Source organism: Phoenix dactylifera, chromosome 10 (assembly GCF_009389715.1).
Source record: "Phoenix dactylifera cultivar Barhee BC4 chromosome 10, palm_55x_up_171113_PBpolish2nd_filt_p, whole genome shotgun sequence".
In the NCBI taxonomy this organism is placed as follows: Eukaryota; Viridiplantae; Streptophyta; class Magnoliopsida; order Arecales; family Arecaceae; genus Phoenix; species Phoenix dactylifera.
In genome coordinates this window covers 15,724,087-15,747,305 of record NC_052401.1, presented here as the reverse complement: position 1 = coordinate 15,747,305, position 23,219 = coordinate 15,724,087, and the positions used below count along the sequence as shown (strand labels likewise).

The window sequence follows — 23,219 nt, the reverse complement described above, 5'->3', positions numbered from 1 at the left end:
TTAAAAAAAAAAATTGTTCATACTGCATTCTAACACACGAGGATCACTGGATATGTCCCTAAAGTGGAATCAGATGAGACTCCTAAGCCTTGAGCTAAAACCTAAAGCTAATGTTGTCGCTCAGGTCATTGATAAAAGGACTATCCGTTAGACTGAGGTAAATAGATGGAACTCCTAAGCTTTGAGCTAGGACCTAAAGTTAATATGGTCGCTCAGCTGATTGATAAAAGAAGGATTCGATAGACCAAGGTGAACAAGTGCCGCATAAGAAAAATTGATTAAAACGGTCCCAAAGATGCTACCAATTGTAGAAGATCATCCTATAACCTAATTAAAGGAAGATGGCCAATGCAAGCTATGCCAGCAAAGGCCGAATGAAGGCTAATAATAGGTCAAGGCTGATAAAGTATAATTATCGTTTGGTAGTTGGTGCAGAGTGACTGTTTTGATAAACGTGCATAGCAGAAGGACAACTGGCATCACCTATCAGAATCACAAGATATGGAAGCCAGATATGGACTATTATTAGCAGTGGGCAGTTATTACATTTCCTAGTATAAATAAGTAGAATTGTACTTTATGAAGGAACCTTTTGACCTCAGACATATTAATCAATTCTTTCTTATCTTAACTTATCTTTGTATTAGCTTTACTTTGCCCTGCATTTTATTTACTAGTAGGTCTCTATCTTAGAAATAGTGTTAATTTAGATCTCGTGTACTATAGATAGGTTACACCCTATTCCTATCCTAATCCATCTTCTTCAATTGATTATGTGATGATGGTGAAAGTCTTTGAAGGTCAAGGCATATAGATCCACACTATTCTTATATCCTCCCTTTGATCACCTTCTTTTTGTCTATTGTCTATTATTTGCCATTAGACTTATCCTACAAGTTCTCTAGCAAGCCAGCCAACAATCAAGTTTCTTTGGCACATCCGGAGAGACAACAGTGGAACAAATTTTCTGGCATGTTCGGTGGAACACATTATGTAGCTGCCATGATATTGTCGAGATGGTGGATGCTTGCTGGATGATGATGACCCATCTACCAATAGATCTTCTTCAGAAAGTGGCCATGCTGCTTCAGTCATATTTGGAGGAAAGCAGGCACAACTTGTTGGAGATATTCTCGTGCCAAGTGGCTGCTGTGTTAAAGCTGTCTACGGAGTGAAAAAAATAGCTCTAAAGATAATGACAGAACAAGTTGAGAAGTCTAGTTTTGTTGTTACAGATCAAATATTGCATAATGTGATGAAGATTGTGGTGAACTTGGTGGATCAAGAAATCAAAGAAGGTAAATCAGCCCGTTAGTTTTTGAGTAGAATGTTGATATCTTTAAACGTGGCAAATTGATTTTAGCTAGTCAAGAAAATGGGGCCAAAATTATTCAGTGCTCTCAGAATTCTTTAGCGAAGGTAACAAAATTATATGCAAGAATCATATTAGACCAAGGAAGGAGCGTATGCTTCAATCAAGGAAATTAGCTATCCCATTGTAGATAGGTAGCAGCGTAGCAGCGCTATGGTCATGAGGCATAAGAGGCAACCACATCAAAGGAAAAAACTATGCTCTGCTTGGATGCTATGCACATTAAACATATATGCTAGGGGGTATTGTCATTTTAGCTATTAATGGAGATCCTATAAGGTATCGAGCCTAGTCATTCGAATGATCCAAGATTCTCATGTGAATTATAGATAATATGGATCTCAGTGCTATACAAAAGATCTATTAGAAGATTGAAGAAGTAATAAATTCACAATGAAAGCAAATATATATATATATATATATATATATATATATATATATATATATATATATATATATATATATATATATATATATATATATATATATATATATATTAACTAGCAAGGAGACATTCTACTAGGTTTCGGTCAAGATGCTGATACAAATGAATAATTCCCTAGTTTGGTCTAAAGACCTCTCACAATTCAATTATTCTCTCCCACACATATTGGAAAGCTTGGAATATGAGCTCCGAGGCAACCACCCTGTTGAAGAGAGTTGGGAGTTTAAACTTGTATAGGGATGTCAATGGGGATGTATATTTGAATATTTTATCCATCCCTGAGTTGGAAAGACTATTTTAACCAAAACTAAATGGAGATGGTCTCGATGATGGGTTAAAAAATTAAAAACTATTCGGTTTCAAGTTCGGTTATGGTTTTGATGATTTCCCAACCTGAAACTAGAACTGACATTGAACCTAAGACCCAATCCTAAATCGATCATGCCCGATATTTAATAACATTAATATCCTTTATATTTAGTATAAATCTAAATTACTAACTCCACAGAATGGTCATCAAATAATCCTAGCCCCCTATCTCACTCAAGATATGTGAAAAAATTTAAATGAATAAAAAAAGTTAAACATTTTTCAAATTTTCAATTTTGGTTTCGATTTTGTAGGTTTTTTGGTGGCGATTATGGTATTTTATTTCAAAAACTGTTCAGTTTTGGGTTTTGGGGTTGGTGGTGGATTTCAATTTTAGTTTTGACTTTTTTCACTAACCGCACCAAATCCACCTTGCTGACATCCCTGGACTTGCATGCTTCTAGCTGCTCTTGAACTGAATCGAAGACTAGAAACTTCTTTCTATATTGTGCTCAATCTCCATCTATTCTTCATCTAGGAATTGTATCTCTCAGCAGACATCGGTCAGCTATGCCTCAGTTGATGTGAGCTAGTCCTTTTGAATGCATAACTTGTCTTGAACTAACATGTAAACATCCAAGGCACTCCTAATTTTTTCTTCTAAGAAAGAGACCCTAACTTCAAGTTCATCGGTGTGGGTTGTCATTATATTTACTTCTTTGGTCAGGTTGGCCAATGAACAATGAATGTTAGAAATGTTAGCCAACCTATGTTAGAGATCATTAGTTTGATCCGTCGAGAGGTATTGCCTAGCTATCCAGCCCGGGGGGGGGGGGGGGGGGGGCGTGTGAAGTGAGCTTTTCAAAAACTTTAAAATATAGTAGAATAAAACTTGATGAACGTGTGTGAGTTGCAACAAGTAATCAACAAATGTAAATATGCAAGAGATCAAAGCACACAAGTCATGCACTACAAACATAGCAAATTTATAGCAGTTCCGTGCCAACTCAGCATCTAAGCCCACTCCTCAAGACACCATTCTTGAAAATTTTTATTATAATTTTTTTAAGATTATAGTCCGATTGTTTTAGCTGGACTCACAATCAATCTAGTTGATTTTTACTGGCAATTGACCAAAACCACACTTGAGCCTTTTTCTAGGCTTAAAACAATCCAATTCAAGATTTGGATAGACCTTTTCCTAAGTTTTAAACTCTGAAACTTGTCACAATAGAGTTTGAAGAAAATGCAAAGCAACAGAATTACAAACCCTCAAAGTAAAATATACACAAAATAAATGGAGCTCTGAATCAATTCGTTGGTCTTGAATAGACTTCAATGCTCTTCACCAACTCTCTCTGTAGTAGAGGAGGTGATCTTTTAGCTTTTAATGAATGCACTTGAATATTTTTATTTTTAAAGCTCTTTTTTTTTGGTTATTCAATTCATTCTATTTTCTATCTCTTATCTTTCTTGTGGTCTTCTCATGCATTTATACTACTTAGAAATAGTTGGAAGACTCTTCTATCCATTAGACAGGTCAAAAGAGCCATTGTGAGATAAAAACAACCATTCTAATTTATAGAAAAACTAGTCATTACTGTTGTCAGGCGCAGATGGGTCGACTCAACGTTTTCAAGAGTCGAATCATGATCTCTATTAGTCAACTTGTGATCTTTAGTGTTGCCCAGATAAACAACCCAAGAGGGGGGGGGGGGGTGAATTGGGTTTTAAAATAATTATTACAATTATTTGATTTGCGAAATACTAATTAACACTTTTTGCAAGTTGATTAATTAGATGCTATGTGCTGTGAATGAAATGAAAGTAAGAGAGATACACAAACAATCACAAACACAAGGATTTTATAGTGGTTCGGAGCTAACCCTTGCTCCTACGTCCACTCCCCAAGCCTCACTTGGGAATTCACTATAACCCCTCGGATTACAGCCGGTTGTTTTACAAGCTCACAACCAAACTTGTTATTTTACGAGGTCACAACGAACTCGGTCGGTTTTCCCAGGCTCACCGACTAGAACCACCCCGATTGTTTTTTCGGAATCACAATCGAACCCTTACACCGTTGGTTTCAACCTAGGCTCACCAACAAACCTATACACCCTTGATTCAATCCCCTGATTGAATCAAGTAAAGACCAAATGGAAAGAGCAAAGACAAACAGAAAAATAGAGCTTCTAAAAAGCAGATATACAGCGATATAACTAAGAGAGAAGTTTAGAGCCCTCAAACACGTTTGAGTTGGAGTAGAGAAGGGCTTCTTGAACTTTCTGTCTCCTCTTGAATGTCTGGAAGACTTGAAGGCTGGAGGAGACTTCTTTAATGCTGGAAAGAGTCGGTTGAATGGAGTTAATGGTGCTCTTCCTTCTTTTCCGTTGAAAAATCATTTGCAGATGAAGGATTCTTGTTTTCTTTGAGTGGATTGTTGCTTCTCTACTTTGCTACAGTCCTCTGTGGCTATTTAATCCATTCCCCACGGAAACTAGCCGTTGGACTCACTTTACTAGCCGTTCTGCACACTCTGCACATCCTGACAATGTGTCCGTTGGGGTCGGAGTCGACTCGCACGATCTGGAGTCGACTCAGCTGTAGCGGGAGTCGACTCATGCTTTTCTGGAGTCGGCTCGGCAACTGTTCTGGATTTGAATTAAAGTGAGCTTCTCGACTGGGAGTCGACTCGACTTAACCCGGAGTTGACTCGCCAAAACCTGGAGCTGACCTGGCATTTTTGGAGTCGGCTCATCCCATGAAATCCACAGAGCTATTCTTCAACTTGGCCCACTCGAGTCGACTCGGAAATACTGGGAGTCGACTCGGCGCTCAGAGCCCGAACTCCCGATCTTCTGTCTTTTGGCTCGTCCAGTCTTGGAGTCGACTCGAGCTATTCCGGAGTCGACTCGGCTCTCAGTTTCCGAAACACAGCCTTCTGTCTTTTTGGTGTAGCGCTGCCTTGGAGTCGACTCGAGCTGTCTTGGAGTCGACTCGCATCTCAGAGACAACAATTCGGTCTTCTGTCTTTTTGGGGTCGCGCTGTCTCAAAGTCGACTCGGGCATTGCGGGAGTCGACTCGGATCTCAGTGTCCGAAAACTACTCTCTGACTTTTGCCTAGTATAACACTGAGAGTCGACTCTAGCTTTCTTTGGAGTCGACCTGCCAACCATCGGAGTCGACTCGCGTTCCTCAGGAGTCGACTCGGCTCTCAGGGTCGAAAATTGCTCTCTGACTTTTTGTCTGTAACTCCCTGGAGTCGACTCATACTACTCCAGAGTCGACTCGGCAAGCTTCAGAGTCGACTCGCGCTCTTCAGGAGTCGACTCGTTGACAGATTTTGAATTGAGTCTTTCTGTTCATCTATCTGTTCTCAGTCGGAGTCGACTCGTAATATTCCGGAGTCGACTCGAGCCTGTGCCAGTGCTTCTGATACGCTTGGAGTCGACTCGTAATATCCCGGAGTCGACTCGAGTCTCAGACTTTGGTTCAACTTGACTTCTTAACTTATCTAAAATATCTTGAACCAAGTCTAGACGCACTTAACCATAAATTTATAAGATTTTCACTGAAACACTAGATTGAATTCATTAGTAAGCATAAGATATACTCAAATACTTTGATCTCATCAAAATCAAATAGGGTTATGATCAATCACTCCACATTTAGGGGTCGACTTGAACTAGCTATTATTTAGCTATGCTTTGTTTGTCTCCTATGACCATTGTGAGGTCGACTCTTCTGGTTTAGAAGTCGACTCATGTATTGACAGGGGTCGACTCGTTATCTTCATGGGTCGACTCTCTAATATCCTAAATTTTATTGTTTTCTATCTTTTGTCTGTGGTCATTCAGGGATTGACTCATTTGCTTCTAGGGTCGACTCTTGTCTGATTGGAGTCGGCTCGTGGTCTTCATAGGTTGACTCGCCATAATGATAAATTTTATAGCTTTTTATCTTTTTTCTATAGCCATTCAGAGGTCGACTCGTTCTGGGTCGATTTTTGTTTGACTGGAGTTGGATCATGTTCTTCATAGGTCGACTCTCTAATAAGCTGAATGAGCCGACTCTCCAATAAGTTGAATTTTACTACTATCTATCTGTCTTCTGAGACTATTTTATCGATTCTTGTTCTTCTGGGGTCGAATCATGAATGCGTATTAGTCTGCATTAGTCTGCTGGGTCGACTTGTTGTAATCCAAGGGTCGACTTTTGAGATAGCCCAAGATGAAATTCACAGCTATTATATGTGAGCATTCAAAGGACACTTCAAATTATTTTTGGAGTCGAATCTCTTTATGTTGAGCTTTGGATAAAATGACTTCATTACTCCATATTGAAAGTTACTAAAAGATTTTTTTCTTGGCTTTCTGCAAATATTCAAGTATACTCCAAGCAACTAATTAGTGTTTTACTCAAATATTTTTGTATCATCAAAATCAAATATTTTTTGGGTCAACAAGAGGTAGATCGAGTGTTGAAGGCTTGGGATTGCATTTAAAAACTCAACCATGCTACCTACAAAGATTAGCTCATGAATCAAGATGGTGAGAATGCATTGTAGCAACTTCTTAACTATCCTCATTTTTGTAGTAGTATCAGATGATGAGTGGCCGATATGGGTCTCAGTCAATCGTGCCAAGAAATTAACTCTGACACTAACCAAAGATTGAAAGATGGAGAGACTATTGAGGCCCTGCAAGACTATCAGGTCAGCAAATGAAAGAATATTATTGCAATAACAGTCAAGTAATACCTTGTAGCCAATAGTCAGGGAGTTGGATAGTGGTGCCTTTAGAGATGTAGAGGGAGCTAGGGTAAACAAAGGCTCAGACTCATTAGGCCGAGGAATGTCAGCCACATTGGTCACAGGAACTGAAGGATGCCTTGATACCTGAAGCTCTTGAGGATGATCAGAATGTGGTGAGTCTGTCGTATTAATAGTGACATCAAGTGATTTCTCTTCTGAATCATCATTGATGTCTAGTACTATGGCGGACTTGGAAGATGTGGCATCATGTATCTTTATGGGGCACCTTATTCTACCACAATGTTGAAGAGAAGTAGGCTTAGGCTTGTGAACTATGCTTTTATCCTCTTTGGGATGGAGACCTCGGTCTTTGATTTTAGCTGAACAGAAGGTATCGACAAAGGAGCTACAAGGATAAGGGTCAGTTAGGAATGATTATAACTTTGCAGTCGAATAGATCAACTTAGTTCATTCAGAAGGATACACATACCTTTATCCTTAGCAGGGGCTAGAGTCTTGCTTGTAGACACCGAAGACTTAATGCTAGATGGCTATGAACTAGAAGGCATATTAGGAGCTGAATCAAGAGGAGAGCCAACATTGATGCGGTCTAGGATGGTGGTGACTAAGGCTGCAACTAGGTCGGGTCGACCTGTGACCCAACCTGCATAGACCCGACCCGAATTTTCGGATATGCGGGTTCGAGTCGGATCCTAAAATTAGACCTAAATCATTTTCTGGATTGGGTCTGGGTTTACCGAATAGATCCGACCGACTCGAATGGGCCGAGAGAGAGAGAGAGAGGAAAAGCAAAAGAGAGTCTCTTCTTTTTTTTTGTGTGGGTCATGGTACTATTGGTCGTTTTTAAGTGAATTTATGGCAGGTTTTCAAGGCAGACAGGAAGGAGATATGGGTTTCTTAGGAGCTTGTTAGCTTGCCCCCCAAGGGATGGGAAATGCCAGCCAACGAGGAGGGAAAGCTTTGTACCAAAAAAAAAAAAAAAAGAGGGAGGAAAAGCCTTAAGGGGAGTAGGGTTCAAACGTGGAAGGATAGCAACAAGCATAGGTTCACAGAATCCAAAGGATCCTCGGCCCGTCAGGATTCTCTCTCAACCTATTACACTGTTGATACCTCTGGTGTCTCGGTAGCTGGCTTTTTTTTCTTCGGGAAATTACTTTCCCGTCCCTCAAAAGACCCCGCTGGAACAAGAGGTCCCGGTTGACCCAAAAACAAACTTCCGGTCCACCGCTTCATGGATCTTTAATTCCCGGTCCCTAAGTTACTGTTTGCTTTAAAATATAGTACCCAAAGTGCCCCCAGGTTACTTAAGTACCCCCCAGGCTACCGGAAGCGGGAAAAAAATAGGTACCGCGTTCTGTTTTGGAACCGGAAACACTATGTTTTTGTGTACCGAAGATGCTCCGAAGTAAAAATCCGACTTGTAGCCCTTAAGCGTGGATGCCCCTGGTGATCCCACGGAAGGTGTTTACCGAAGATGGCTTTCGAGGAAGATTTTGAGACGGAAAAAAGGTGTAAAAATAGGCCGCAACAGGGTATGCGTTATGTCTCCGTTCTTCTCTGTTTTGTCTTTGCCAATGGAGATTGTTTGGTCTGGGAAGAGACAAGCACCCATTAGGATGGATGCTAGATGGATAGGGAGAGAGCATGTCGAGCCTTTGTGTTGACCTAAAAACGTTGAGACTACATCTTACTCTTTACCGGTTCCCTGTTTGAGAGAACGCTGATAGTCCCTCTTTCTCTGTGTAGTGAGACTCTGCTCCACTATATTCCTAAGTCTGTTTGCAATTCGGAATTATCTGTTCATTGCCTCCTCTTTTTTCCATTGTCATGGCTTCGGAAGACACTGGTAGCTCTGTTTTTATGGCCATTTGTTCTTATGGTAGTGAAGCTGTGATTATTTCCATCTCAAAAGACACAATTCTTGATCAAATTTTTAAGGAAATAGTTGAAAGGTGGAGACATTTATCTTCTACAATGATAGAAATTAAGTTTTATATTCCAAACAAGTCTAAAATGCTTGTTACGCTCATGAGCGATAAGGATGTTCGTAACATGCATGAAATACACGTCAACTTAAATGCCAAGGTGATCGAGATGGTTGTTACTCATTCTCCAACCTTGATCGAAGGTGCTGCTGTGGTAATTGAGAGGTATTCCCTTTTTTAAATATTGTTTTGTGCAACGGATTTTAGTAAGTTTGCTAAAATAATGTTTATCCTATTGTATGAACAGTGGCTCATCGCATTGTGCTGAAATCAGTTCGAGAGGGAAAAATTTTTCGAAGGGTAGCTCAAGTAATTTTGGTCAAGTTGTTGAAGAAACAAGAGCCGCAATTGAAGAGGAAGCAAGTAAAAAAAATTCGTTGGATGATTGGAAAAATAGTATAGAGGGTGTTGGTCAGGAGTTCATGAATGTGGAAACTCTACGTGACACCATTCGCAACTATTGCATTGCAATTTGCAGGGATTTTGTCTTCGTGAAGAACGATCGTGATCGAGTTACTGTAGAATGTGTTTATGAAGGTTGCGAATGGCGTATTCATGCTTCTCGCCTTGGGAATGGTGAAAAGTTTGCAATTAAAAAAATGCACTGTAACCACACATGTGGAGGAGGATTGCAAGTGCGGTCTCATCCAAAGGCTTCAAAACGTTGGGTTTCCAAAATTGTTAAAGATCAACTTCAAGATATGCCGTTATATAAGCCGAGTGATATTGTAAAGGATATTCGACGACAATATGGTGTTGAATTGCCGTATCATCAAGCTTGGCGTGGTAAGGAGGTGGCCATGATGGATCTTTATGGTAACAGCCGGCTATCTTATGAACGGATTCGCTGGTATTGCGATGCCATTCGTCAGACCAACCCCGGCAGCATTGCAGAGTACGAAACAATTGATGGTCGATTCAGACGTCTATTCATTTGTTTTCATGCTTCACTAATGGGTTTCATAAAAGGATGTCGTCCTCTGATTTTTATTGATGGCACATTTATAAAGCATAAGGATGGAGGTGTATTGCTTGGAGCCACTTCCAAAGATGGAAATGATGATATGTTTCCTATAGCTTATGGTGTTGTAGATATAGAATGTGATGAAAATTGGGAATGGTTTTGCCGGTGTCTGAAAGAAGCTATTCATAGTTGTACTGAGTATAGTGGTCAACAGTTCACATTTATGACGGATAGACATCAGGGCATTATTAAATCCGTGCCTAAGTACTTTCCTGATTCTTACCACTCATATTGTATACGTCATGTGAAAGAAAACTTCAAGAATCAGGTTTGCATCGTCATATTATGAATAATTTAAACTACAAAGTATCTAAGTAATGTAGCATGTGGTATATTTGATTTTAATTATCAATGCAGGTCCTTGTCCATTATCGTGCAGCTGAGAGAAAGAGGCTCATTGATTTACTAAATGCTGCTGCCTATACACCAAGGCTTACTGTATTCCGAAAGCTAATTGCAAAGCTTACATCAGAAGCCCCTGGTGCTACCACCTTTCTCCTACATGCAAAGTCGGAGCATTGGGCGAATGCTGTATTTCCAGGTCCACGCTGGGGCATCATGACATCGAATGTGGCAGAGTCTTTTAATAGTTGGGTCGTGGAGGCTCGTCATCTCCCTGTGCCTCAGATGGTTGACCATATAAGGATCCAAATAATGCAGATGATGCATCAACGGCGTAATCGAGGATATAGCATTCAATCTCAACTTTGTCCTGATGCGGAGAAAGTGTTGCAAAAAAATGCGGAAGATGGTCGGAGATTAGCTGTATTTACGTCCAACATAATGATATATGATGTAAAGGATACCAACTACTCATGCAAAGTTGACCTGCATATGTGTAGCTGCTCTTGTGGCGAGTGGCGAATCTTCCGCATGCCATGTAAGCATGCTTGTGCATGCATCGAGAAGGACGGCAGATCACTATACCAATTCACCGACAATTGCTTCCAAGCTGAATTGTATAGAGTAACATATGCCGAAGCAATCAGTCCAATTCCTGACATGGAGAAACCCCAAAGTGCCTCTGAAGAGATCCACATTCTACCCCCTATAAGAAAGACACGTCCTGGCAGGCCTAAAAAGAAGATAAGACCTTCGCAAGTGGAGTCAGTACGTGAAATGAGATGTGGACGATGCGGGAAGGTTGGGCACAATAGAAGGACTTGTAATGAGGTCATCAAGTAAAGAATATGGACATTATGAAGAATGTATCGAGATACCTGCAATGTATTTTCATGTTAGTCACAGCATATTAAGAACAAAACTCTTGTATTGATGTTAATGAAGTGCAAACTGAATTGTATATGTTGATTTTTTGTTAGATTTTAATTCAGTTACTTCAAACCGGAATGCAGTTAAAAAATTGTTACAAACATGTAATGATACACAGTTAATCAACGGTTGGCATAGCATTCGACGTCAGCTCTGACAATTACAATAGTTGAATATGGCGTGGAAAAATTTATATTGACACCTAAAATCCCGTTTCCCGGCTTCCCTTCGACTTTGCCTAATCTGAGACTCTTAACGAGTCGACTCCGAAAATATTGGAGTCGACTCGATCTGTCCCGATATCGACTCGGTAGGAAAAGAGGTCGACTCTTAGGCTTGGCTGAGCTAAGGTCCACTCTCTGTCTTTGTTCTGTCCCACTTAACGGGGCGACTCGCCTTTCACTGGGGTCGACTCGAACTGCCCTGGGGTTGACTCAGAACTCCGTGAGGTCGACACTTAGGCTTCGCTTATTTTGGCTGCTCTCTGTCTTTGCTCTGTGCCAGCTAAGGAGTCGACTCGCTTTTCACCGGAGTCGACTCCCACTGCAAGGAGGTCGACTCAAAACTCGGTGAGGTCGACACTTAGGCTTCCCTTAATTCGGCTGCTCTCTGTCTTTGCTCTGTGCCAGCTAAGGAGTCGACTCGTCCGTCACCGGAGTCGACTCCCACTGCAAGGAGGTCGACTCAAAACTCGGTGAGGTCGACACTTAGGCTTCGCTTATTTCGGTTGCTCTCTGTCTTTGCTCTGTGCCACCTAAGGAGTCGACTCGTCCGTCACCAGAGTCGACTCCCACTGCAAGGAGGTCGACTTAAAACTCGGTGAGGTCGACACTTAGGCTTCGCTTATTTCGGCTGCTCTCTGTCTTTGCTCTGTGCCACCTAAGGAGTCGACTCGTCCGTCACCGGAGTCGACTCCCACTGCAAGGAGGTCGACTCAAAACTCGGTGAGGTCGACACTTAGGCTTCCCTTATTTCGGCTGCTCTCTGTCTTTGCTCTGTGCCACCTAAGGAGTCGACTCGTCTTTCACCGGAGTCGACTCCCACTGCACGGAGGTCGACTCAAAACTCGGAGAACACAGTTAGCTTGTCTGGGAACACAGTTAGCTTGTCTGGGAACATAGTTAGCTTGCTGTCTGGGAACACAGTTAGCATTCTGTCTGGGAACACAGTTAGCTTCTCTGGAAACACAGTTAGCTTGCGGTTCTGGGAACACAGTTAGCTTGTCTGGGAACACAGTTAGCTTCTCTGGGAACACAGTTATGGAGTGTCTGGGAACACAGTTAGCTTGTCTGGGAACACAGTTAGCTTCTCTGGGAACACAGTTAGCTTGCGGTTCTGGGAACACAGTTAGCTTCTCTGGGAACACAGTTAGCTTGTACAGTTAGCTTGTTTCTGGGAACACAGTTAGCTTGTCTGGGAACACAGTTAGCTTCTCTGGGAACACAGTTAGCATTCTGTCTGGGAACACAGTTAGCTTCTCTGGGAACACAGTTAGCATTCTGTCTGGGAACACAGTTAGCTTGTCTGGGAACACAGTTAGCTTCTCTGGGAACACAGTTAGCTTGTTTCTGGGAACACAGTTAGCTTCTCTGGGAACACAGTTAGCTTGTTTCTGGGAACACAGTTAGCTTCTCTGGGAACACAGTTAGCTTCTCTGGGAACACAGTTAGCATTCTGTCTGGGAACACAGTTAGCTTGTCTGGGAACACAGTTAGCTTGTCTGGGAACACAGTTAGCTTCTTTGGGAACACAGTTATGGAGTGTCTGGAAACACAGTTAGCTTGCGGTTCTGGGAACACAGTTAGCTTGTCTGGGAACACAGTTAGCTTCTTTGGGAACACAGTTATGGAGTGTCTGGAAACACAGTTAGCTTGTCTGGGAACACAGTTAGCTTCTCTGGGAACACAGTTAGCTTGCGGTTCTGGAAACACAGTTAGCTTCTCTGGGAACACAGTTAGCTTCTCTGGGAACACAGTTAGCTTGTACAGTTAGCTTGTTTCTGGGAACACAGTTAGCTTCTCTGGGAACACAGTTAGCTTCTCTGGGAACACAGTTAGCATTCTGTCTGGGAACACAGTTAGCTTGTCTGGGAACACTGTTAGCTTGTCTGGAAACACAGTTAGCTTGCTGTCTGGGAACACAGTTAGCATTCTGTCTGGGAACACAGTTAGCTTCTCTGGGAACACAGTTAGCTTGCGGTTCTGGGAACACAGTTAGCTTGTTTGGGAACACAGTTAGCTTCTCTGGGAACACAGTTATGGAGTGTCTGGGAACACAGTTAGTTTGTCTGGGAACACAGTTAGCTTCTCTGGGAACACAGTTAGCTGCGGTTCTGGGAACATAGTTAGCTTCTCTGGGAACACAGTTAGCTTCTCTGGGAACACAGTTAGCTTGTACAGTTAGCTTGTTTCTGGGAACACAGTTAGCTTCTCCGGGAACACAGTTATCTTCTCTGGGAACACAGTTAGCATTCTGTCTGGGAACACAGTTAGCTTGTCTGGGAACACAGTTAGCTTCTCTGGGAACACAGTTAGCATTCTGTCTGGGAACACAGTTAGCTTCTCTGGGAACACAGTTAGCTTCTCTGGGAACACAGTTAGCTTGTACAGTTAGCTTATTTCTGGAAACACAGTTAGCTTCTCTGGGAACACAGTTAGCTTCTCTGGGAACACAGTTAGCTTCTACAGTTAGCTTGTTTCTGGGAACACAGTTATCTTCTCTGGGAACACAGTTAGCATTCTGTCTGGGAACACAGTTAGCTTGTCTGGGAACACAGTTAGCTTCTCTGGGAACACAGTTATGGAGTGTCTGGGAACACAGTTAGCTTGTCTGGAAACACAGTTAGCTTCTCTGGGAACACAGTTATTACGATTGAGTCGACCCGACTGATATTTGGAGTCGACCCCATAACTCTCTCAGAGTATTCCAAATAGCGCCTGTGTACGCAGCCAAGCTACGAGTCGACCCTCTCATCAGGATGGCGTCGACTCCATTTCGTAGGAGTCGATATCTTCTTGCCTGAGGTCGACCCGTAACTCCAATAAGGAAATAAAACCTGAGGTCAATCGACTCCCTCTTCCCTTCTATTTTCGTGGAGTCGACCTAAGTTCCCTTCCCGTGCTCCTTGCGTCTCTTCGTTCGTCCAATTCCTTACTTCCCTCCTCTCTATCTATCATCCATCCGTCGCCATGCCGAGGAAGCAGGTCGTGCGGCCTTCAAAGAAGAGAAGTAATGTTCCGGAAGCAACCGAGCGAAGGTCCAAGGCAAGAAACGACGTTCCTCCTCCTCGTCCGCATGCTCCATCTCCTCCTAGGCAAGTACCCTTGGTGACTCGTCGTGTTTCTCTCGGTAGGAAAATAGATTTCGACTTCTTAGAAGCCCAGGGTTTTACCATAGGTCTGAAGCTGAAAGCCATGGGTTGGGAAACCCTATGTTCCCTTGACATTCCGACGTACCCGAACCTTGTTCGCCATTTCTATGCCAATCTCAAAACCAGAATTGCTACCATTGAAAGTGTGGTAAAGGAAACCCCAATTCTGCTAAACCCGGAAACCCTAGGGAGTCTTGTCAACATCCCAACCTCTGGTTCAACCGAAGATTTTTTAGAAAATAGAGTGTTGGGCATTCAATATCTTCTTGGCACAGAAAATGTTAGTCCACTTGAGCAAATTTCGGCCAACCGACTTAGTGTGGAAAATCGACTATTACATCATATTGTTAGCCGAATCCTCTTTCCGAAAACAGGTAGGTTTGATTTTGTGTCCGAAAGAGATATTCTTGTTATCTTCCACATTCTGAACGGTAGCCCCCTTAGTTTACCTCACCTGATTATTAGACACATGGTAGAGTCTGCCTCTAGAGCTAGGGCATCCTTGCCATATGGAATGCTCTTAACCTTAGTCTTCGAGGAGTTCGGTGTAAATACTGAAGGGGAACCATCTACAACTCTTGGTCATTGGGATACTTACAATGATCGGTCGCTACATCGAATGGGTTTTCGTAAGAAAGATGGTCAGTGGATAAGAAAAGATGAAGGGAAGAGCAGTGCGTGCCATAGAGAAGAGCAGCGACCTGTCGAAAATGAAGAATCATTTCATCCTCCCACTGAAGAACCAATTGCCCAAACTCAGCAGCCCACTGAAGTTAGACTTAGTGCTGAGCAGTTCAGAGCACTAAGGGATGATATCGTGCAAGAGCTAAGAAATTCTAGAGATGTTGCTTGTACAGACTTGGTACCTTCCAATGCAACCGTGTGTGAATTGGTCGCTGAAATGAGGGCGGAAATGGTCAGTCTTCGATGTCTTCTTCAAGGACAGTACCAGAGATTTGTGGACATAGAAGAGGAGACCAAAAAGCTTCAACAATCTGTCAGAAAGGACATGGAGAATCTGAATGAAAATGCACAGGATGTATGCGACAAACTTCTACAATCACTTCATAAGATCAATCAGACTTTAGCTGACCTCAACAAGTCCTATCTCCAGTCCAACTCTGAAGTTGCAGCCATTCTGCAGAAAGTTTCAGAAGTTCTGGGTCTTGTAATGGGGAGACTGCCAAGAGCTTCTTCGAGTTTCACTGCCCCATGATTTCTTCTTTTCGTAGAAACTAAGGTTATTTTGTCTGCAAGAGTTTAATAGGTCTCGAGGAGACTCATTGTAATATATTTATGTAATGTCAACAATTGCAATGAAATGTTCTATTTTTTACCAACATGGCTTGTATAATGATATTTTGATTCTATGGTAATTGTGTATTCGTAACATCCAGAAGATTGCTAAAAAAGGGGAAAGAAATAAATGTTAACTAGATTAAGGGAGTCGACCCCAGTGAATGGAGAGTCGACCCCTTATGTGGCACAGAGCCAAGACAGAGAGCACCCAAAAACAGCCAGCGACGCATAAGTGCCGACCTCAGGCATACTGGAGTCGACCTCTGGACATAAGGGAGTCGACTCCAGTGAATGGCGAGTCGACCCCTTAGGTGGCACAGAGGCAAGACAGAGAGCACCCAAAAACAGCCAGAGCCTAAGTGTCGACCTCAGGCAGACTGGAGTCGACCTCTGGACATAAGGGAGTCGACCCTTAAGAGTGCCTGGTGTGCTGGGGTCGACTCCAGTCTAAGGGAGTCGACTCCAGTGAATGGCGAGTCGACCCCTTAAGTGGCACAGAGGCAAGACAGAGAGCACCCAAAGTTAGCCAGAGCCTAAGTGTCGACCTCAGACAGACTGGAGTCGACCTCTGGACATAAGGGAGTCGACCCTTAAGAGTGCCTGGTGTGCTGGGGTCGACTCCAGTCTAAGGGAGTCGACTCCAGTGAATGGCGAGTCGACCCCTTAAGTGGCACAGAGCCAACACAGAGAGTGGCTGGTGTGCCAGAGTCGACCTCCGGACATTCAGGTTTGCATCCCTTAAGAGTGGCTGCTGAGTTAGCTTGACTCATCGCGAACAAATGTCGACCTCTGAATTTAGGATGCTGTGCCAGACTCGACTCGTGGTGTGCCAGTGTCGACCTCTGAATTTAGGATTCAACCACATGAATGTTAGGCGACAGTTTCTCAAACTCCGACACGCTTTATGAAACCACCAAAGTTGCTGCATATCATTGTTACTATTGTGCAGGATTATATTGTTACGATAAACTCGTACTGTATAAATCAATTTTTAGGTGGCTCAGTTTAATAAGTCACCGTAGACTTTTCGTTTAAGCGATGAGCATGACAGGGAGTTGGAAAAATTGCCAATACATAAGGACTTTGCACGGAATAATGATATTATGTCTGAAAATGTTTTATTACAGAGAACAAGAACATTACAGTTGGACAAACATCCTTTATAACACATTTACAATCAAGTTTTACAACTAATTTGCATTCATGTGATACAACACGTAGTCTACGATTTCTCTATACAAGTCTTCCCAGGGTACATTGACCTAAACCTAACGCTGGCAACGCTCCCGGAATGCAATAGAATACTCCCTGCAGCCCAACTCCTGTATAAAGATGGATCCTTCAATTCTTCCTTTAATGGTCTCGTGCTGCCTCGGGTAAGTCCCTCTGCAAACATAAGCATGTATGCCCCGCAGTCAACACTATCATTTCATTGTTGTGCACATTGTCGAATTTCAGAATATGCTAATTCTGGGATACGAAATCCGACAACGTCGTTTAGCCACGATCTCACAAAAGAAGCCTGTAATAATGTGAAGAATGCAAAATTTTAAGAACATACGCCTGCTAAAGAAGGTTCTCAGTAATATTAGGTTTCACAAGTGATACCAACATATCTAACAGCGTCCTCCCCAACGTCGAAACTCCACAAGGAGTTGTAGCATTCGAAACGCTGGTCCTTCAAGTCCAGAGAAAGTAGATACCAATGCCATCCCGTATTCATCGGAATGAAGAGATATCTACACTTTTGAAGATCGGCACATCTGAATTCCCGAAGCCATGTTTGAATACTGGGCAGCAATGCCTCTATGATTCTTTTGGTAACATCAGTGGTAATTGAGAGGTAATCCAATGGTAGATGCTGGAGCACGGCAGCCTGCATACAATTTAGGAGACGCAGCTTAGATGGCACGCTGAATTTCAATTGGAAAAATGTAAGAACGAGACATCATGAGCAGTAATTCAAAACCTGGATCTCGCAGCGCAAATATAAACATGGATTGTCAATAATCTCATTAGTGGCACGAGGCTGAAGCTCCAAAATGCGAAAGTACACATTGATTACCTGTACGCAATAAAAGAAGTACGCACTCAGTACCAAATTACAATTTGCAGTAGTAGTTCATCACAGTTAGCATACGTCACTCCGTAGAGCCTTGTCATGCAGGAGCTGTACTAAGGCATCAGGGCTGCATGCAGGTTTGGTACGATCTTCGTCCTCCCATATTATATCCCTACATAAAACAGTTATGTTTAAGAAACTTGAAATGCGATAATTGTCAAAAACGGTCAATTAATATAATTAACTTACCCAAACTCATGTTCTTCGAGGAAGAATTTAATAGCTTCTTCATACCTAATAGGGAGTATACTTGTCCCCTTCCCATGAAAGCTACGTTTCAGTGCCACTCTCTGAACATCGTTAACTTTAAATAAATGGTGACGACAGATATTTTGGTTAGGAAACTTAACTGTATAGACTTAGCAAATTCAATATGGATAAATAAACACATATGGACGAGACAACAATTCTATACCGCTCCCGGGGGAGAGGTTTCCTCCCATGTTGGAGCCGATTTTTGGAGCTCCATTAATGAACTTGTCGGTGGGTCGAATATGTTGGTTGACCGAGCGGGCGAATCCTCGGACACAATAGTAATTCCCGTACAAACCTCACCTTTTTCGGCAACTTTGACCCTTTTTTTAGCCCTTTTATAGGTCTTTGGCTGGTCTGATATGGCCTTCGCTTTCTCCGATGGCTTGCGCTCGCGTGCTCCCAGCTTCACGCGCTTGCATAAGGAGGACACATATGACCTGGGAGCTCTCTGTTTCTTCTTAGCTTCAGCATCAGTGGACGAAATAACCTGATTTGAAAATGCATTTCAAGACAATTTATACTACCATTCTCAAAACTGCGAACACTACGTACCAAAAAATTACATACCTCCACCGAATCAGCAGTATGCTGCATATGATCTTTATGAAGAGCATCGTCGTGAATAGGTGGATCAACTGTAGTATGCTCCTTCACGTAACCAAGGAAGAGGTTGTTTAAATCAAGCAAGTCGATTCATACTAGAACTGGTAGTTAACTTGTCAGACCTTATACAGAGGAAGCATGCTTACCTCAGGAGGAACAGTAGCATGCCCACCAGGTTTGTCATCAACCAGAAGGCCCTTATCTCGTAGGACCTTCTCTATTGTCGACACCCTCTTATCGAGCTGTTCTATGCGGGTATTCTCAACATCCCCAATAGGATGAGGGTCTGCTAAACTAAAACCATGTTGTACCAAACACGTCTCAAGCACTGTGATACGTGTGTGAATTTCCCGCAGTGGATGTCGATCACTTTGGCTGGATGACGGAATCTAAAACAACACAATAATGAATTAGCTTGTATGAATAGAACAAACTGTAGGTATACATCAATGTGTGCAGACTTGAACTATGTGCCGACAAGTGAAAAGTGCATGCCAATTCAAAAGTACATATATTTGTGTTTGTAAATGCTATGTCACAGTAAGCTGCTAATACCTGAGTTCCGTCGTGCACGGATTGTTGATGTTCTGTCTCCGTACGCCTCTCATCAGGCACACGTAATTGTGGCCTTCCAGCTGAGAGAAGGTGCAACTCCTCCTCTCTTGGTTCTAACTTCTCAATAACCTAAAGCATTCGAACAGTTAAATTAACGTACAAGTTAAAATATTTCCAATGTAAGAATTCAACATTCAAACCTCAAATCGTTTTAAATTTTTCATAACATCCGCAATCACGTCCACCCTGCGGGGAAATGGGGTGTTGTTCCAGCGTACGAGACGTGGATACATGAACGGTGGCCGGTGCCTTCCAGCAATGCTGTTAGCATGCTCAACAGCCCATACCTACCATTCATTATTGTAAACATCAAATTACATCTAAATATATATATCGTAACAATGAAATTTAAAAAAAACATCTTATGATGCTTACCACCAAGGCGACCGTGCAGCCATCCATGTATCTACCAACCCCTTTGCCTGTGACGTTCCTAGTCTTCACACTATCGGCTAGACTAGGTATTTGCTGCCGAAGAAAAGAGAAAACGGCAAGACCCCAACTATACGAACCTAAGCGGTCTAAATCATCGACATATGAACATAATGTCTTAGGGACATAGTAGCGTACGGTTGGGAAGAGGATGGTCCCAAAAAGATAAAGAACCCATAATTTTGTAAAATCCTCCACATCTTGTCGACTGCTCTTACCGACAAGGAATTGTATCTACTTTTAATTGCATCTCTACTGGCTTTCTGGTGGTCACCATCAAAAAACCGGTTGATGAGGTCACACGTAACCCTCCCCTTCCTATGCAGTTGCACCTCATCACCCGTCGCACTCAAACCAAGGATTAGTGCGAAATCAGTCCCTACAAAAGGCACTATAACCCTACCAAACCAAAAACCCTCCTCAACATTATCCCAAAGGGAGAGCAATGTGTCCAAGACAGGCCTACTCTGTTTTATATACGGTAGACCTAGCATGTGCCCAAATGGAGTACCACGTATTCTTTCCTTCTGTTCATCAGACATGAATAGGATTAGGGTGACCATAAAATTTACAAAGTGGTTGAAATAACATCTTCCATTAACCATAGTACTCGGGCCAACAGAGGATTTTTGGCCGATACTTTGCTTTGGGGCCATCTTAGATTTCTGCATCACAAATATAGTTACAAATTATGTTTTTGATAATATCAACAAAAAATAAATCATCCTAAAAACTAAAACAAAGTAAACAATTAGCACGGAATGGAAGAAATTTTCTACAACAAATTTCTCAAATGTGCTACCACAACCTCTCTGTCCATTAATCCCGCAAAACCACTGGACCATTCCAACAACTACCTGGAATGCCGTACAATACTGCATATCACGTCCGTGTTCAATACATTATTCGAGAAAGTATGCGGTGACAAACCTGTTGAAGGAATGCAGAAAATATCTCCTTGCTTCCGCCTAAGCTTCCGCTACAAACGAACAGGGCGAAGTCGGTTCGAAGGGGACAGAAAATAATCTCCTTGCTCCTCAGAATCGGATCGGAAGGGTTCTACTTTTCCAAAAGGGGAACGGCTAAACAGGGGAAAAGAGGAAGATCGAGTACCGTTGGGAAGTGATTTGCAGTTCTAGGGTTCGAAACCGAGGCGTTCAAATCAAGCGGAATCGGGCGAGATTTTTATGGAATTCTTTTCGTCGGAAGAGAGGATTAGGATACGAAGATTGGGGACGAACGAGGGCTGGAATTGAGGGACTTTGAATAGGGCTCGTTCAAATGAAGACATGCATACGAGGAACGACGGAAGAGGAAACAGGTCAGGGGTATTTTGGTCTCCTTTTGAGATTTGATATGTCTTTGGACCGCTTATTAAATGCACAGTCAACAGGGACTATTCATTATACAGGGGTCAAAATTTGGACCGCGAAGCAAATTCCCCTTTTTTCGGGTTTTTTCCTTCTGTTTTTGGTTTTGTTTCTTTTAACTTTTGAAGGGAGAAAGTGAGGGAACACTGAACTGAATATGGGTCATGTCCCAGTTTTCTGTAATGGAATTGGATTTTGGAAGAAGGCCTAGGAATTTTTTTGGCTTGTAGCCCAACTTGGTTTGTAAGTCATGGGTCATCTGTTCTGACCGGAGGTCAATTGCAAGTCTTTCGAGTCATGGGTCACCCAGCACCTCATAATTATGATATGATCAAATTAGATTTGCCCAAATTCTTTCCCAAAAGCACAAAAAAAGTGGATCCGATTCGGACCCGAATCCGATCCGACTCGGAGTCGGACCCGACCCAGACCCGACTCGGACCCGACCCGATCTTCAACCGGGTCGGGTATAGGTCCAAAATTAGAACTCGAACAAAAAACTGGGTCGGATTGGGGTCACTCAGGATCCGACCCGATTCGACCCATTTGCACCCCTAGTGGTGACTTGCTTATGTCGAATGTTGGTTATGTGAACATCCAACCTAAAAACTCTTCGATCATGCTATCTCGAATGTCAAAAGGGATGAAATAATAGTCTAGACATGGCTGTTCATAGAGAAAGTCTGCTAACATGATCTGATATGGCTTAGAAATAAATAATCAATCAGCAAGCGAGGCATTTAGAGAATAAGGGGGTGGGAAAGGGATGCTCTGGACCAGACTGAATTGGTGAGCAAAGAAACTAGGAGAGTAGTGCTCAGTAGAGCACTTATTGTTACCTGGTTTATCAATAATCGAGCCAACATGGAGATCCTTGGAAAATAAGAAGGTTCTCCATAGAAGTCCCATAGTTTTGGCCTCTATTGACGATATATTGGCCTTGGGGAACACTAGCTACACAGCCTTCGAGGAATGAAGGAAAGAAAACGGGAGGTTTATGTCTCTACAAAAAGGGCCTTCATAAAAAAATGGAAGTACTCTGAGAAAGAAAGAAGCAACCCCTCTAAGTGAACATATCAACGATCGGTGGGAACGATGTTGGCCTCACCAGGAATGGAAGGATAAATCTCTAGAAAGTAGGCATATAGCCGATCTGGAGCATCTAGAGAGGACTTCCACATCCCCAATGCCTAGAAATGATTTCTCCAAAACAAGGAAAATTAGAGTTATTGGACAATCTTCAACAAGGGCCACGACCAACTTGTGGTATATCTTGACCATGTGGACCGACCGAGAGCATAATAGGTATCTACAAACCTAGATCAGGAAAAGGTGATGTACTCCTCATGTGAGATCGGCTCAATGCGACGTCAATAAGCCTGCACATAGTAATTGTAACTAGCAGTCTTGGTCAGACGTAGACTGGAATCATCATTGAGAATGTTGACAGGGTTGTTGGCATTGAAAGGTTTAACAACCAATATTAGATTGAAAAGAATACCTAAATTCAGAAGGCTAGGGCTGGTCATGTTGTGGTTGAAATGAAATGCAAAACACAAAGTGACAAGGAGTAATGGTCGATTAGCAGTAGGAGGAGAATTGGAAAAGCCCAATATACTAGAAAGACCTTTTTTTTCCCAAACTGACAATTTTTACTGGAAGACGCAATCAAACCACTAGTTCCAGAGGTTATACTAGAGGGGCCATGGCTAGTGATAATTGGGTTTTTTCCAAATTAAAGTCTTAAAAGTTTGGCCATTCATAAAGAAAAGCCTCTTTGGGGTGGTGTGGAAAGGTAGGAGAAATACATCGGGATACTTGAGATCTGAAGATTGTTGGAAATTGTATCATAAAAGTCAATCGTCAGTCTGTTGATGATTGAATTTGTATATAAATTGATTAATTAATAAAATATTATTTGACATTATTCATCATTTTATTTATACATTTTCAAATGAACTCTTGTTA

The 23,219-nt window shown here is 42.3% G+C and overlaps 1 protein-coding gene across 1 annotated transcript; it reads left to right on the top strand.

The window, feature by feature from the left end:
• The first annotated feature begins 8,731 nt into the window (after positions 1 to 8,731).
• On the top strand, positions 8,732 to 11,098 carry LOC120112098. Its single transcript, XM_039130666.1, has 3 exons — positions 8,732 to 9,054; positions 9,137 to 10,181; positions 10,271 to 11,098. Exons 1-3 carry the CDS (start codon positions 8,732 to 8,734, stop codon positions 11,096 to 11,098), a joined length of 2,196 nt encoding a protein of 731 aa, XP_038986594.1.
• Positions 11,099 to 23,219: the final 12,121 nt, after the last annotated feature.

Bases quoted from the DNA above. Each gene is read 5' to 3' on its own strand.
- LOC120112098 (XM_039130666.1), top strand. From the start codon at position 8,732: ATGGCTTCGGAAGACACTGGTAGCTCTGTTTTTATGGCCATTTGTTCT. The intron at 9,055-9,136 runs GTATTCCCTTTT...TTGTATGAACAG, and splicing joins GCTGCTGTGGTAATTGAGAG to TGGCTCATCGCATTGTGCTG. The intron at 10,182-10,270 runs GTTTGCATCGTC...TTATCAATGCAG, and splicing joins AAGAAAACTTCAAGAATCAG to GTCCTTGTCCATTATCGTGC.